Below are 17,514 nucleotides of genomic sequence, written 5' to 3'. Positions count from 1 at the left end.
TTCAGTAATTGCTTGATATCTGGGTTATATTTAAAAGATTCCCATTTATCTCTACAAGTAAAATTTCAGTCTCTGTTCAAATTATTAATTCTAGTTATACTTTCTTGGCAAAATGGTAGTGAGTTGATTTTTTTTTAAATACATTTTATTTAGTTCATTAGTTGAACAGAATTAACATCCCTACTTTTTGGTCCTTAGACCTGACTTGGAAGACAACTGCAAGATCATATCAGAAGTCAGAATTAAATAAATAAACAAGAATTGTAACCACAACATATGTCAGAGATTTAACCAAAAACCCAATGACTTCAGGACGATGGAGCCAGAAGTGGTAAAATGCTCTCTCAGTTCTGGGTTTCAGGACTCGTTCGTGCAGCTCTCAGACGCCTGAGGTCAGACAGTCGTATGGACTCTTATCTCCATCAGTCCATTGAGGTGTCTGCCCACGCTGAAGCTCTGCGGTCTGGCCGTCACATACTCCAGAAGGTCTCGAGCTCCAGGCGTCAGAGCTCTGTTGATCAGCACAACACAGGAGGTAGAGAGCAGATTCCCTCTCTGTAAGGCCAGCAGGTCTTGAAGGTAAAGCTCAGGGTCATGATCCATTAGAACCAGATCCAGACGATCATTCCCAGGGTGAGAGTTTAAAGAGGAGATGGCCTCGGCCGAGGAGCATGTCAGCACCTGAAACTGAGGTCATTTTACCATGGTTAATGAGTGTTATAGCATCAGCAAAATAATAATTAACAAGTTATTTATTTAATTAATCAAATTAAAACAATTGTGTTTCAGGTACTAGTCAATTTTAAATTTGTGGCTTTTTCCCCCATAACATTACTTCTTTCAAACTAGTGGAAATGTAAATTTAGGCTTGTAATACAAAATAACCATATTAATATACTGTGATTATTAAACTGAGGAAAATATAGTGCTATCTACATTTTTACCCAGTTCACCTGTAGTGTCTTGCCTTAATAATCTGGTTACACTTTATTTTAAGGTGACGTAGTTATATTGCACTTCCTCAAATAAGAACTGAGTAATATTAATTAAGTACATGTACTTACTATAGGGTTACAGTTTTAGGGTTTTTGTTTAGGGTTAGCTGTTATTATGCATAATTTACTGTTATTACTATAGTAAGTATAGTAAGTACTTGTAGTCAAATGTAACATGTTAACACTTCGATCATTTACTCTTCTACAGTAATGTAACACCTGCTGGTGTTTGAAGCCTGCCACCAGTATTATCTCCTCGCCTCGATCTGCTGTCAGAGGATCACGCTCTACCGTCAGCAGTTCTCCAGACGGAGGGAGCAGACGTAGAATCCGGACTGCAGCATAGCCACAGTGTGTGCCCAACTCCAAAACCCTCCGCGGGGCTTCACGCTTCACAATCTCATCCAGAAACTCACCTGACAACCACAAGATAACATGCTACTCAGAGTACAAGATTCACAGGACATTACTTGATTAAGCAGCTTTACTAAGTAGATGTACTCTAACATAGTTCACAACCAAGAACATTTATGGAAGCTAAGCTGCAGAAGCAGTTAATCATAACTGGCCATTTAAATAAATAAGTCTTAACAATACATTAGAAAGAGGGTTTGTTTGAGGGTCAGAGAGAGTTCACAGAAGACAACAATGAAATGCTTTAAAAGCGAGCATAGAAGATGAATATGAAAAGTGAAAAGTATATCAATGAGGTGTGATTAGTAAAAGTCTTTAAGGAGACACACATCAAGATAACAGACCCCAGTGACTGACCTTTCTGAGGGCCAATGTTGAAGGAGGCGTGTGTGCTGGAATAGAGGTCAAAGGTCAGCAGGACACTCTCAGCCTGTCCGTGGGTGCAGTTGGAGAAGACATATGCGTGAGTGGAGCTGACACAGACCTTCCTGTGCGAAAGCTTCAGTATGGCAGAATACACCTGACAGCACAGAGCCGACAACGGTGAGTGGAAAAGAGCCATAATCACGACCACAACCGGGAACAGAGGCACAGAGAACACCAGCAGAGACATCACTGGACATTGGGTGAACCTAAAAGAGAACAGAGACATCACTGGACATCAGGTCAACCTAACAGAGACATTTCTGAACATCAGGCCAACCTAAAAGAGACATCACTGAACATCAGGTCAACCTAACAGAGACATCACTGAACATCAGGTCAACCTAACAGAGACATCACTGAACATCAGGCCAACCTAACAGAGACATCACTGAACATCAGGTCAACCTAACAGAGACATCACTGAACATCAGGTCAACCTAACAGAGACATCACTGAACATCAGGTCAACCTAACAGAGACATCACTGAACATCAGGTCAACCTAACAGAGACATCACTGAACATCAGGTCAACCTAACAGAGACATCACTGAACATCAGGTCAACCTAACAGAGACATCACTGAACATCAGGTCAACCTAACAGAGACATCACTGAACATCAGGTCAACCTAACAGAGACATCACTGAACATCAGGTCAACCTAACAGAGACATCACTGAACATCAGGTCAACCTAACAGAGACATCACTGAACATCAGGTCAACCTAACAGAGACATCACTGAACATCAGGTCAACCTAACAGAGACATCACTGAACATCAGGTCAACCTAACAGAGACATCACTGAACATCAGGTCAACCTAACAGAGACATCACTGAACATCAGGTCAACCTAACAGAGACATCACTGAACATCAGGTCAACCTAACAGAGACATCACTGAACATCAGGTCAACCTAACAGAGACATCACTGAACATCAGGTCAACCTAACAGAGACATCACTGAACATCAGGTCAACCTAACAGAGACATCACTGAACATCAGGTCAACCTAACAGAGACATCACTGGACATCAGGTCAACCTAACAGAGACATCACTGAACATCAGGTCAACCTAACAGAGACATCACTGAACATCAGGTCAACCTAACAGAGACATCACTGAACATCAGGTCAACCTAACAGAGACATCACTGAACATCAGGTCAACCTAACAGAGACATCACTGGACATCAGGCCAACCTAACAGAGACATCACTGAACATCAGGCCAACCTAACAGAGACATCACTGGACATCAGGTCAACCTAACAGAGACATCACTGGACATCAGGCCAACCTAACAGAGACATCACTGAACATCAGGCCAACCTAACAGAGACATCACTGGACATTGGGTGAACCTAAAAGAGAACAGAGACATCACTGGACATCAGGCCAACCTAACAGAGACATCACTGGACATTGGGTGAACCTAAAAGAGAACAGAGACATCACTGGACATCAGGCCAACCTAACAGAGACATCACTGGACATTGGGTGAACCTAAAAGAGAACAGAGACATCACTGGACATCAGGTCAACCTAACAGAGACATTTCTGAACATCAGGCCAACCTAAAAGAGAACAGAGACATCACTGAACATCAGGTCAACCTAACAGAGACATCACTGAACATCAGGTCAACCTAACAGAGACATCACTGAACATCAGGTCAACCTAACAGAGACATCACTGAACATCAGGTCAACCTAACAGAGACATCACTGAACATCAGGTCAACCTAACAGAGACATCACTGAACATCAGGTCAACCTAACAGAGACATCACTGAACATCAGGTCAACCTAACAGAGACATCACTGAACATCAGGTCAACCTAACAGAGACATCACTGAACATCAGGTCAACCTAACAGAGACATCACTGAACATCAGGTCAACCTAACAGAGACATCACTGAACATCAGGTCAACCTAACAGAGACATCACTGAACATCAGGTCAACCTAACAGAGACATCACTGAACATCAGGTCAACCTAACAGAGACATCACTGGACATCAGACCAACCTAACAGAGACATCACTGAACATCAGGTCAACCTAACAGAGACATCACTGAACATCAGGTCAACCTAACAGAGACATCACTGAACATCAGGTCAACCTAACAGAGACATCACTGAACATCAGGTCAACCTAACAGAGACATCACTGGACATCAGGCCAACCTAACAGAGACATCACTGAACATCAGGCCAACCTAACAGAGACATCACTGAACATCAGACCAACCTAACTGAGACATCACTGAACATCAGGTCAACCTAACAGAGACATCACTGAACATCAGGTCAACCTAACTGAGACATCACTGAACATCAGACCAACCTAACTGAGACATCACTGAACATCAGACCAACCTAACAGAGACATCACTGGACATCAGGCCAACCTAACTGAGACATCACTGAACATCAGGCCAACCTAACAGAGACATCACTGGACATCAGGCCAACCTAACAGAGACATCACTGAACATCAGGTCAACCTAACAGAGACATCAGTGGACATCAGGCCAACCTAACAGAGACATCACTGAACATCAGACCAACCTAACAGAGACATCACTGAACATCAGACCAACCTAACAGAGACATCACTGAACATCAGACCAACCTAACAGAGACATCACTGAACATCAGACCAACCTAACAGAGACATCACTGAACATCAGGTCAACCTAACAGAGACATCACTGAACATCAGGTCAACCTAACAGAGACATCACTGAACATCAGGTCAACCTAACAGAGACATCACTGAACATCAGGTCAACCTAACAGAGATATCACTGAACATCAGGTCAACCTAACAGAGACATCACTGAACATCAGGTCAACCTAACTGAGACATCACTGAACATCAGACCAACCTAACAGAGACATCACTGGACATCAGGCCAACCTAACTGAGACATCACTGAACATCAGACCAACCTAACAGAGACATCACTGGACATCAGGCCAACCTAACTGAGACATCACTGGACATCAGGCCAACCTAACAGAGACATCACTGAACATCAGGTCAACCTAACAGAGACATCACTGGACATCAGGCCAACCTAACAGAGACATCACTGAACATCAGGCCAACCTAAAAGAGACATCACTGAACATCAGACCAACCTAACAGAGACATCACTGAACATCAGGTCAACCTAACAGAGACATCACTGAACATCAGGTCAACCTAACAGAGACATCACTGAACATCAGGTCAACCTAACAGAGACATCACTGAACATCAGGTCAACCTAACAGAGACATCACTGAACATCAGGTCAACCTAACAGAGAGATCACTGAACATCAGACCAACCTAACAGAGACATCACTGGACATCAGGCCAACCTAACTGAGACATCACTGAACATCAGACCAACCTAACAGAGACATCACTGGACATCAGGCCAACCTAACAGAGACATCACTGAACATCAGGCCAACCTAACAGAGACATCACTGGACATCAGGCCAACCTAACAGACATCACAGAACATCAGGCCAACCTAACAGAGAACAGAGGCATCACTAAACATAAGGCCAACCTAAAAGAGACATCACTGAACATCAGACCAACCTAACAGAGACATCACTAAACATAAGGCCAACCTAACAGAGACATCAGTGAACATCAGACCAACCTAACAGAGAACAGAGGCATCACTGAACATCAGGCCAACCTAACAGAGACATCACTGAACATCAGGCCAACCTAACAGAGACATCACTGAACATCAGGCCAACCTAACAGAGACATCACTGGACATCAGACCAACCTAACAGAGAAAAGAGGTATCGTTGGACACCAGACCAACCTAACAGAGACATCACTGAACATCAGGTCAACCTAACAGAGACATCACTGAACATCAGGTCAACCTAACAGAGAAAAGAGGCATCGTTGGACACCAGACCAACCTAACAGAGACATCACTGAACATCAGACCAACCTAACATAGACATCACTTAACATAAGGCCAACCTAAAAGAAAAAATCTCTGAACATCGGACCAACCTCACAGAGACATCACTGAACATCAGGCCAACCTAACAGAGACATCCCTGGACATCAGGTCAACCTAACAGAGACATCACTGAACATCAGAACAACCTAACAGAGACATCACTGAACATAAGGTCAACCTAACAGAGACATCACTGAACATCAGGTCAACCTAACAGAGACATCACTGAACATCAGGCCAGACTGATTTAGGGGTCCTGCACGTGCTTTAAACTGAACCCCGAATCCGGCTCGTACCTAAGACAATTTAACCTGTCACGACCATGACATTTACATGTTAAGCCCAAACCCCAGGTTCAATTCTCACAACAAAAAACGTTGCCATGTTTGCAATATGTTTCTGGCAGAGGGGGGCATGGTTTAGCGAGGTCTGCACAAAGAGAGAGTCAGGAGAGCGGTGGTCAGCAAGTAGCCTAGGTCAAGTGCAAATGATAAACACCTCGAGATGGCATAAAAGCCACAAGAGCACGGGGACTGAGGGAATAGAGAAGCTGAGGACTTGTGTGTTTTTGCTGAATGCTCAGAAGAGGCAAAACTGTGGACTATATTGAGTTTATTATAAGCGATAATTATAATAAGTGCCATGGTACTGGCCGCTCTGGGGACGACTCGATCCCCCTCTGCCCCCCGAAGGGGCACAGCAGCGTCTCCGTCCCACCGGTCTTCACTCGCTCCAGCACCATCGCCTCGTGGTCTTCCTCCATCTTCCTCCATCCGCACTGCCCAACCTCCTCAGCAGTGAGGGCTCTCTGACAGCATGTTCCTCCTTCCTTATGGGCTTCGGCACCAATGTAACGCAGTTCGCTTGTTCCAGGAACAACGAGGCGGGAACCGGTGAACATTTAAAAGACTTTAATCAAATAAATAAACAAAAGTAACCCGGACAGACCCTCACAGACGAGCCCGAACACATAACAAAATCCAGTAACAATAACAATCAGTCAATTGATTTGAATAATGAAAGTTAAAAATGACACAGAACATGCCATAGTAAAGAGATGTGTTTTTAGTCTAGATTTAAACTGACAGAGTGTGTCTGCTTCTCGAACAATGCTAGGAAGACTATTCCAGAGTTTAGGAGCTAAATAGGAAAAGGATCGACCGCCTGCAGTTGATTTAGATATTCTAGATATCAGGGCCGTGTAGAGACCGTTGGAGGGGCAGGTGCTCAAAGTATAAAAGGGGCACATGGAGCAAGGCTTTTAATCGGGCTGTGCTCAAAATATCAATACAGCAATATATTGTCACACATTCCTTTCCGATACGCGTTTCAATACGGATGTTTCTGTATTGATATAGCAGCAAATGCTGTGATGCAGTTTTGATAAGAAACCTTTAAAAGGTCAAAAGTAAAAAAAAAACATATTTTAAAAGTAAAAAAATAAATAAATATTTCCACCTATTAATAACTCTGGGATTAGAAACTGTTATACTTATGATTCTGTTATACAGAATAGTAAAGAACAGCTGTTATAGTAAACTGTAGGTAGGACATGGTCATTATTCTTAATCAATGTGGCCCATTACGTACTGTACTGAATAGTTTTATTTAACATCATGTCAGTATCTGTGGCTATTTTCATGGCAAAAACTGAATTACAAATATACAAGAGTTACATTTATGCAATAAAAATAAAAAACAAGCAAAAAAACACACTAAAAAGCAATATTATACAAGATTTTTAACATTAAATTCTAAAACCTTTTCTGGTAAAATGTTTTAATCTTATATTTCCTAAATAAATCGTTTAGTGGGTTTGCTGCCTTTGCTGTTGTTGCTGCTGATACTGCTGGAGTATATCTGAGACTATAGACATTAAAACAAGCGCTAACACTTTACTTGAAGGGGTGTGCATCAGACTGACATGACACGTCATGAATATAAAGGAGTTATGCATGTTTATGACAACTGTCATTAAGTGTCATTCGCTCAATTAATGCAAAGATGACATTATGTGAGATGTCTTTGTTAGTGATAGTGACAAACTTTGAAATTTAAAGTTGTCATAACAAACACATCTCACATAATGTCATCTTTGCATTAATTGAGCAAATGACACTTAATGACAGTTGTCATAAACATGCATAACTCCTTCATATTCATAATCTGGGTATTTTCGTACCTTTTCCTGAAATCTAATAGGGCCATATCTCATGTACTCTGCACTTTGATGTTAAGTCAGGTTCATTTTATATTGACATCGATATTTTTAATAATACATTTTAAAGTATTATTTCCAGAGATATATTATTGGGTTTAGAGGCTATTGTGATTTTGCTGTTGTAAACACTACTGATAAAGAAAAACATATTTTTTTTCATATTAAAATTAGTGCTGGGAAACGATTTAAACAAATGAACTAATTAATCATTTTTTTTCTGTAATTAATCAAGATAAATCACGATTTAAAAACATGGGCGTTTTTAATATTTTGATATTGTAATAATTTCAGTTAATCTCCAAATTAATGTAGAAACAATTTAAAGACAACATAATTCTTGTAAATGTGTGTTGTATTGGCATCTTTTTATGAATGAAGGCTAGTATCACTGATACTAATGTCTCTATGAAACATTATGATATTGCATTACAGTATAAATAAAAGCTACCAATTTCAATATTTATTAGGCTTAAATAAAAACACTTAATTTAAGTGAACTTAAAACAATCTTTATATAAACCCATTATAATAAATGTTATATTTACCGGTGGCCTTTTAGACAGAAAACATAATAGTAACACCTTTCTGAACTTCACAAATAAATTAAATACAGATGAATTATCATTAAAGCTACACTTTTCTCTGTGATGGACATTATTGACATGAACATCATTGAAACCTGTTCTGAATTTATATAACGTTATTTTTTTAATGATAATAAAAAACAGATATAGGGTAATTCAGAGGATGACACATCAGTATAAGCCTTTACCAGTGTTTTTTTTAAAATAAATACTGGAATAAAAATAATAGTTTAAAGTATAAATAGTTTTTAGTAAAATAACAAAGACTGTGTAACTCTACGCCCGTGAAAATTTTCTCCCTCAAACAGCAAACTAACGTTAACGTTACTTCTACATTACACACACTGGAAACAGCAACATAAACAACAGCTCCATGCTCTCTCCACGTCGTTCTTGTAAAATGATAACAAATAATAACTAACTAAACAAACACTTCGCTGAGAACAACACTTAACGTTATATTGAAGAATGAACCGCTGTATTGAAGAATCCGCTTCTCAGTCCACTCTCCACTGGTGCGCGCGAGCGGCGTGAGACATGAGGTCGTCGGGTGAAAGGTCATCATCATGCGATTCATTTTATAGTTTAATTTATTTAATTTGACTAATAGTTAGTTAGATTGGGCAGGCCTTCACAAAAGGGCCTTTGATTATATATATATATATAATAGTGTTTTATTTTTTTATTTTTTGCCTTGACAAAAAGGGCACTTTGGGCATCAAGGGGCAAAGAGTCAGATGCTCAAAGGCCCACTCAGGATATATTTTTGTAGGGGATCAAATTTAATAATCACAGAGGAGCTCGGACGCATAAAAAGAGGAGGGACAACAGTGAAGGACGAGAGAGGACCAGGCCACTCCTTTTGGTTTACGTTTTATTATTGTGTGCGTGGGGTGTTGTCTGTGAGGGGCTGCCACTTTTACTTTCAGTTTATTTGTTGTTTATTAAAGTATTGTTGAACGTTCACTGGTTCCAGCCTCCTTTGATTATATATATATATATATGATTATATTAGTTGTTTTGTTTAGTTTTTGCCTTGACAAAAAGGGCACTTTGGGCATCAAGGGGCAAAGAGGCAGATGCTCGAGCACCCTCCGCCCCCCACCCCCTTGCACATGCCTGCTAGGTATGATCAACTGGCCAGAGTTTTGAGACCGCAATAGACATAATGGAGTATAATGCGTTAAGAGCTCGCTTAAGTACCGGGGAGCTAAACTATTTAGTGCTTTGTAAGTAATTAGTAAGATTTTAAAATGTATGCGATGTTTAATAGGGAGCCAGTGCAGTGTTGACAGAACTGGACTAATATGATCATACTTCCTGGTTCTAGTAAGAACTCGAGCTGCTGCATTTTGGACTAGCTGGAGTTTGTTTATTAAGCGAGCAGGGCAACCACCCAGTAGAGCATTACAATAATCTAGCCTTGAGCTCATGAACGCATGTACTAACTGTTCAGCATTTTGCATTGAAAGCATGTGCCGTAATTTAGATATATTTTTAAGATGATAGAATGCGGTTTTACAGATGCTAGACACGTGGCTTTCAAATGAAAGATTGGTATCAAAGAGCACACCCAGGTTCCTCACTGACGACGAGGGCTTGACAGAGCAGTCATCAAGTGTTAGACAGTATTCTCGGTTACTACTGGTGGAGCTTTTCTGTCCAATAATTAAAAATTCAGTTTTATCTGAATTAAGTTGCAGGAAATTACTGAAATAGAAATAGGTCTGAAATTATTCATGACTGAAGAGTCCAGCCAAATTGAAGTACTGAGAGTGGCATAATGTTGTTCACTTCGGCTGCAAAAATATTAATTGAATCACTGTTTCATAGGCTCTTGCCACAAGACATAAACAATATATATGTCAACATGATTTTAGTGAGAAAAAGCTAGCTAGTAATCGCTTAGCATTATTTCTATATACAGTAATATAGGGTCCAATTTTTACAACTTTGCTGCTATTACAAACATGAAGTCTCATTTTCAGATTTGTTATATTAATTAAAAAACTGGTAAAATAAATAAATAAAAAAGCAAACAGGTGCAGAACTTACCAGCGGCATGAACAGGAAGTTTTCTCGCTGTGTGTAAAACGTGGGTGTGTGTGAAGATAAGCAGAGGTGGACACTCACACCTGCCACTCGATGTCGGACTCACCTGACACACACACACACACACACACACACACACACACACACACACACACACACACACACACACACACACACACACACACACACACACACACACACACACACACACACACACACACACACGAAACACAAGGGTCACGTGCTCGAGCCTTAAAGGGACAGAGCACTTTTAGACGAGACGTGTTTGCTCAGGGGTTTCAATCTGGCAGTGACAGGGGGTCTGCAGAAAGAAGAAAAAAAGAGGAAATATATACATTTACATTTAATCGTTTAGCAGAAGGTTTATCCAAAACGATACTGTAAAATAAAAAATAATTTAAAAAAAGTTTGAGTTAATACAATGAACATTTTTGAGAATCAACAACATTTATTCAAATATTATTAAAAGATTTTGTAAGCATATTGGGTAATTGTGTGTATTTTATTTGTGATTTGCCAAATTGTGCAATTTTCATGATTTATCACATTTTTTCTGTGATTCAGAAACCATAATAGGTAACACTTTAGAATAAAGGTCATTAGTTAACATTAGTTAAGTACATTAGTTAACATGAACTAATAATGAACTGCACTTATAAAGCATTTATTTATCTTTGTTAATGTTAATTTCAACATTTACTATACATTCTACACAAAGCTTCTTAACATTAGTTAATGCACCGTGAACTAACATGAACAGCTGGATTTTTATTAACTAATCTTAACAAAGATGAACAAATACAGTAACAAATGTACTGCTCATGTTAGTTCATGTTAGTTAATACATCAACTTATGTTAACTAATGACCATTATTCTAAAGTTTTACTCAATAATATTTTGAGTTTCTATTTATTAAACCATTTTCCTTCATTGTATAAAACTCAAATTTAATGTTACTTACTCTTTTAAGGTAAACCAACAAAAAAAAGTACAGGGCAGGGGTTAAAGTGGTCCGGAACGGATAAATTAATAAATAAATAGATCGTTTTACACACGGAGCTGACAAACTCGTTCTGTGCTTTCACCGCTCTATTAAAGTGATAACGAGCGCCAGGCAGTCACTTTATCCATTTGAATAAAATCACAACATCATGTATACAGTAAAGGCTCTGTGGTGAAACTAGCTAAAGCAGACTGAATAGCTCTGACGATGTGAAGTGAAGTGTTGAGGTAAACTATAGGCTGCCTACACGACTGTAATAATGGCTGTAGTCAGATATGAGGGCTCCGGTCCGGACCTCAATGTTGTTTTAATTTAAATTTAAATTGGAGTTGTGATTGATGACCAGTTAAACTTCACTGACCACATTACTGCAACAGCCCGGTCCTGCAGATTTGCTTTATACAACATTAGAAAGATTAGACCCTTCCTATCAGAACAGGCTGCACAACTCCTGGTTCAAGCTCTTGTTCTCTCCAGACTGGACTATTGTAATGCTCTTCTGGCTGGGCTTCCAGCATGCACTATCAAACCCTTGCAGCTGATCCAGAATGCAGCGGCGAGAGTGGTCTTTAATGAGCCGAAGAGAACGCATGTTACGCCTCTCTTCATCAAACTGCACTGGTTGCCAATGGCTGCTCGCATCAAATTCAAGGCACTAGTTCTCGCCTACAAAACAACCTCTGGCTCTGCACCAATATACCTAAACTCACTTGTTCAGACTTACACACCCTCCAGAAGCTTGCGTTCTGCGAGTGAGCGGCGCCTCGTGGTTCCATCCCAAAGGGGCATGTTTGTTCAAAAAAAAAAAAAAAAGTCTGTGTAATGTGCTCGATTAAAAAAAAAAGCAGCTGTTAAATGATTAAATGTAAATGTAAACTTAATTAGGCATAAAATTATGAATGTGTGTGTACTTATTGTGAATTAACCACTCTAGCCCTGTGCTCATCATTTGTGTCCAAATTTGCATACGTCATAATTATTCGAAATATGTTGCAGAGATTAAGTGGTTACTTCATGCACCACTTTTCTCTAAAAGTCATTAAATCTCCTACCAATTCATAATAAGCATATTCAATTTGTAATCTATTAACCCCTCCAACATTCTGCATGGATCTATTTATTGTATTTAGACCCAGAAATTTGTTCTTCCTAGTCTTCCAAATCCCTAATTTTGCTACACCCATAACATAATTCAGAAGACAAATATATAGCCCTTTTTGAAATTTTATACTTAACACCTCCTATAAAAGCACAATCAGAAAAGGTTTCACCCAGTCCTCTAAACCATTCTGTCAAAACTTTAAAAAGCCCATCCAATCTTTTGCACTTCAAAAACAAATGTTCCACAGTTTCCTCTGTGCTACAAAACCCACACTCCCCACTTACTGCTGGATTAAAGAGGGCCACATATCTGTTTGTAGCTATTGCTACAATATAAATAAATAAGTCTCCACTGTAAATCTGCAGTTCTTTTCTCTAGTGGAAACTTATACAGGGACCTCCACTGATCTCTCAAGGGGAAAGCTGGTCCAAAACACATTGTCCACTTCAATGGCTGCTGTCCTTTTCAATGTCTCTTTATGAACAATCTTGATGCTTATGTGGCAAGAGTGCAGTGTGCAGAGGACACAGAATTGATTGCAGTGCAAAAGCACAAAAATAATAATATTTAAAAACCCACTACACCACCCTGGGGGCTTAATACCAGGGAATCACCCAAATCAAGCTCACAGCACATAAGGCTTACAGGTTCGTATCGGTTGGAGTCAGGCAAGAGACAGGGGTTTTATACAAATAGTAAAACATTTATTAAGTTAAGATTGATTAAACAGGTCAAGTAACCACTAATGAAATTGAACAGACAGTCAAAATCAATAGATCAAAATGAACAATGACACGTTCTTCCCTTAAAGCTACACTGTGTGATATTTTCCCCCATCTAGTGGTGTAAAGGTATATGACCATCCAGTGAATATTAGTTTCTGCTCCTCTCAATTTCGATTTCGTTTTACCTCCTACGGTGGCCGATTTAGTCTTGGCTTTCAGTTCGACCTCTTCGGTGAGTGTTGCGTCAACTCAAGTGATGAGGTTACTTTTGAAAACTATTATAATTTGCAGTTATTTAATTTACCAAATGATCTATGATCAAATTAATCTATGTAAAATGAATAATAGTTTTACGTTTTCGTTATTTTTAACCAGTTCATTGCTAACATCAGCTATCAGGTTCCCAGACGAATGCAAGCTCTTAGTAAAGTACCTTTTATCAGTGCTATCGTTATTCTGTATATTGTACGACATCACTAGCGTAAGGCAAACAAATTATAATGCAATTCAAATATTAATCTCATGTTATCCGTCATAGAACACGGATTTATGTTATAAGGTAAACAATACTTTTTCATCATTGACGCGAGGAAAACTATCCTAGACGTCGTTCTAGTGTTATGCTCAGCACACCATGATATAATTAGCCAAGCAACAATAAAACTTCCAATATACACAAATAGGCTGAATTAATATTACCTGTCGAGAAGAAAGCAGGCAACGTCGGCGTTCTTTTTAAAATCGTTGCTCCTCATGAGCTCTTTCCATCTTGGAAAGGCCACTCCAATATTTACTTTTGTCTTGTTGATTTGCCCGTTGCGTTGCCGTCTTAATTCTCTTTTCCGCTTCCTTGGCGACTCTGATACATATCCCGCAATGTTACTAGGTCCCCGACCCGGGTTCAATTCGGTAATCAATGCCGGGACGTGGTTGCTTTCACACAGAAGACGACCCGGCAATGCTCCGGGAATATTGCAGGTCTGACGTGCAGTGTGAAAGGCGCTTAAGAGTGATCCTCCATCATCATATAGCAGCCTCAAGCAATCCTCCTCTTCACATTCGACACGGTGCCATCGAGTGTAAAAACGCGAAAAGCGAAGCTTGAATTTACGGGTATGTCCCTCTTTGGCAAATGTACTTTCAAGATGGAGGAGCAACATGGCGACCGCCATCCGAACCCCTAACACTTATGTATTTTCAATGGTATATTATAAAATTACAAGAATGCATTATTACTTGAAAGAAGTAAATATACATTAATGAGCACATATATTTTTGAAAGAACTAAGTGATTTTAGCTAAGAATAAACTAAAAAAGTTACACAGTGTAGCTTTAAGAATTGGTCTGGCAGTCGAGATCACTCACCCCGAAGGGCACTACACTCCTAAAGAGAAAACCACAGCAACCACATGTGCACTCACGCCACACCCACACGCACACACACACACACACACACACACACACACACACACACACACACACACACACACACAACCTGAAACCTCCGTGTGGCACAGCAAACACTCCACAGTACCACCACCAAGATGAGGACCGCTGCACTTTGTCTCCTTGCCGTCCCAATTCTATAACACAGAACATACACATAAGACACAGACCACAATAGAAAACATGAAAAACAATATACCTAAGGGAGGAACAACCCTCCGCAAATCAAACAAACGCAGTGTATAAATCTGAATCAGTCACGATTAGGCCCAAACACACAATTTTCATGTCAAGGAAACAGAAACACAGTGGCGCAGCTACAAGGATAGAGAAATGCGCACCGGCCGGTCACGTCTCAATATGGCTCTGTAATACGTACACACCTCTGATATTCAGGGTACATTATGAGAAACGACAAGTCTCCTGCAGGCCTTAAGACATACAGACCAAACGTCTGTACTTCATACCTGGGCCGCAAAGGCCAAACAAGAAAAACAGAGCGGGGCCTACTAAACATACAAATGGACAAAACCAAACATAAGTACACAAGATACAACAACTTAAATTAACAAAATAAACAAAAAACAAAATGAACAGTGATGACTAATAATGAGCCTCCAGCACCACGGGCAACACACGATATTCTGAGTGATAACATCAATCAGCAATACACGTCCACGCTGGCTCTAGTGAAATAACAGGCAGACAGTGAAAGGTGTTGTTAAAACAGTGTCACAGTAACGTTAATCATCATTAGGCCAAATAGCCGGGCAGCAAAACAGTGCACGGAGTATGCACGCGCAGCAGCGCGTCTCTATGAACGCCAGTTGAGCAAACAGCAGTAACGATCACAAACGTTCGGTGCGTCGCGCTGCACCAAGCCTCCACTTCACTCGTCCCTTAGACAGAACGACGACATACAACCCACTACAACCTTACTCAGGTCTATGGAAAACACCTGGAGTGGAAAGGCAACGAGAGAAGACTCACCAAGCGGGCTCACGATCAGATTAAAACATTAAATATATTCGAGGTTGCAAACATACCTGAGGCCGGCAGTTATAAAGTCACCACAAACCTCCTCCACTTCACTAGGAGCTCACAAAACAAGCGGTGCAGACGATCCGCCGTTTATTTCCTCAGACCACTAAGACAAAACGAGTCCATATCATCTGGTGCAAAAACACTCGCAACAGCGTCGCTAACCTGCAGTGCTTACCTCTCAACTCTTACACACCGCCCCGAAAGAGATAATGACATGACGTCACATACTGCCCTCCCCGGCAACACACAAACATTTATAGCCCTTGGGACTGATGACAAACCACTATCCAGATGAGTGGTAATATGAGGGGTGAACTGCCACACTTAGGTTATACAAAGTCTTTTTAGACATCTCATCAACTGTCCATGTCTCAGAGGTGTCAAAACCCTCTATATGATCGTCTTCCGAGGCAGTGTCGTTATAAGTAGAGTAGATTAACAGTTTTTGAGGGATAGCATCATTCTGTTCACTGTAATCCTTTCTTTGTATTACTTCTCTGTTGAATTCTGGCAAAAAAGAGCAAATTTCTTCCAAAAACTCACAAAAAATGGCGAGACGTGGAGATCGAAAACCCGTCAAATACATGATGTCCTCCACAGACTTCCAGCCATCTGGGTTGACCAAATCCTTCAACTTTGTACAATTTCTTCTCAGCATATTCTCATGTACACTCCTAGAAGACATCAGTGACCCACAGATCACCGGATTATGAAAAAGTGGTTCCTCCAACAGCCAGTATTTAGGGATCTCAGAAACTCTTTTAATCTTAAAGGTTTTATCCCATGCCTGTAACATTGATCAATAGAAGGGTGTAGTCTCTGCCAAGCCAATCTCTAATTTTTATCCAGAAAAGATGTACATCATAGTTCAATCCCTCTACTCATAGATAGTTCAATCCCTCAATTTGCAGAATTGCGGCTGCTGTACGTGTCCATGTTAATTCTTTTCTACACAGAATTTTTTGTGCTGAAATCAGTCTGAAAGCTTGAATTCTGCTCTTAATATCTATCAAGCCTTGTCCTCCTTCACATGGAGGCAATTACAACTGTGCAGCATGAATCCAGTGTTTACCGTTCCAGAAAAAATCTATTAATGTCTTTTGAATTGAGTTCACCAATTCTTCAGGTGGTTCAACCACCATTAGCTTATAACACAATGTAGAAGCAGCCAAATTATTAATGACCAAAACTCTCCCCTTATAAGATAATTGTGGTAGAGAGAGAGAGATACGGAGAGAATAGATATGGAAAGATAATATACTGCCCACTAACATGGTTTTGAAAGCTATTTTTTTTATTATTTCATACACTGCAAAAAAAAATGGTTTTCTTACTTAGTATTTTTTTGTCTTGTTTCTAGTCCAAACATCTAAAAATTCTTAAATAAATGGCAAAACTGAATTTATACTTGAAACCTTCCTCTACATGTTGTACAGGCTCGGCGCTACTGTGCCATCAATGCTACAGTGCCAGTACTGCAGCGGT

At 40.0% G+C, this 17,514-nt stretch overlaps 1 protein-coding gene across 1 annotated transcript; it reads right to left on the bottom strand.

The window, feature by feature from the left end:
- Positions 1 to 225: 225 nt before the first annotated feature.
- Positions 226 to 2,001, bottom strand: LOC137092119 (transmembrane O-methyltransferase homolog). Its single transcript, XM_067456390.1, has 3 exons — positions 1,767 to 2,001; positions 1,215 to 1,411; positions 226 to 687 (listed from the first exon to the last, which is right to left on the bottom strand). Exons 1-3 carry the CDS (start codon positions 1,969 to 1,971, stop codon positions 394 to 396), a joined length of 696 nt encoding a protein of 231 aa, XP_067312491.1. The 5' UTR covers positions 1,972 to 2,001; the 3' UTR covers positions 226 to 393.
- Between the last annotated feature and the right edge of the window lie 15,513 nt (positions 2,002 to 17,514).

This window comes from Pseudorasbora parva, chromosome 11 (genome assembly GCF_024679245.1).
Source record: "Pseudorasbora parva isolate DD20220531a chromosome 11, ASM2467924v1, whole genome shotgun sequence".
NCBI lineage: Eukaryota > Metazoa > Chordata > Actinopteri > Cypriniformes > Gobionidae > Pseudorasbora > Pseudorasbora parva.
The sequence above is the reverse complement of the archived record's forward strand: the minus strand, read 5'-3'. Positions and strand labels throughout refer to the sequence as shown.

Bases quoted from the DNA above. Each gene is read 5' to 3' on its own strand.
- LOC137092119 (XM_067456390.1), bottom strand. From the start codon at position 1,971: ATGGCTCTTTTCCACTCACCGTTGTCGGCTCTGTGCTGTCAGGTGTAT. The intron at 1,412-1,766 runs GTCAGTCACTGG...TGTGGTTGTCAG, and splicing joins CAACATTGGCCCTCAGAAAG to GTGAGTTTCTGGATGAGATT. The intron at 688-1,214 runs GTGTTACATTAC...AAATGACCTCAG, and splicing joins CAGGCTTCAAACACCAGCAG to TTTCAGGTGCTGACATGCTC.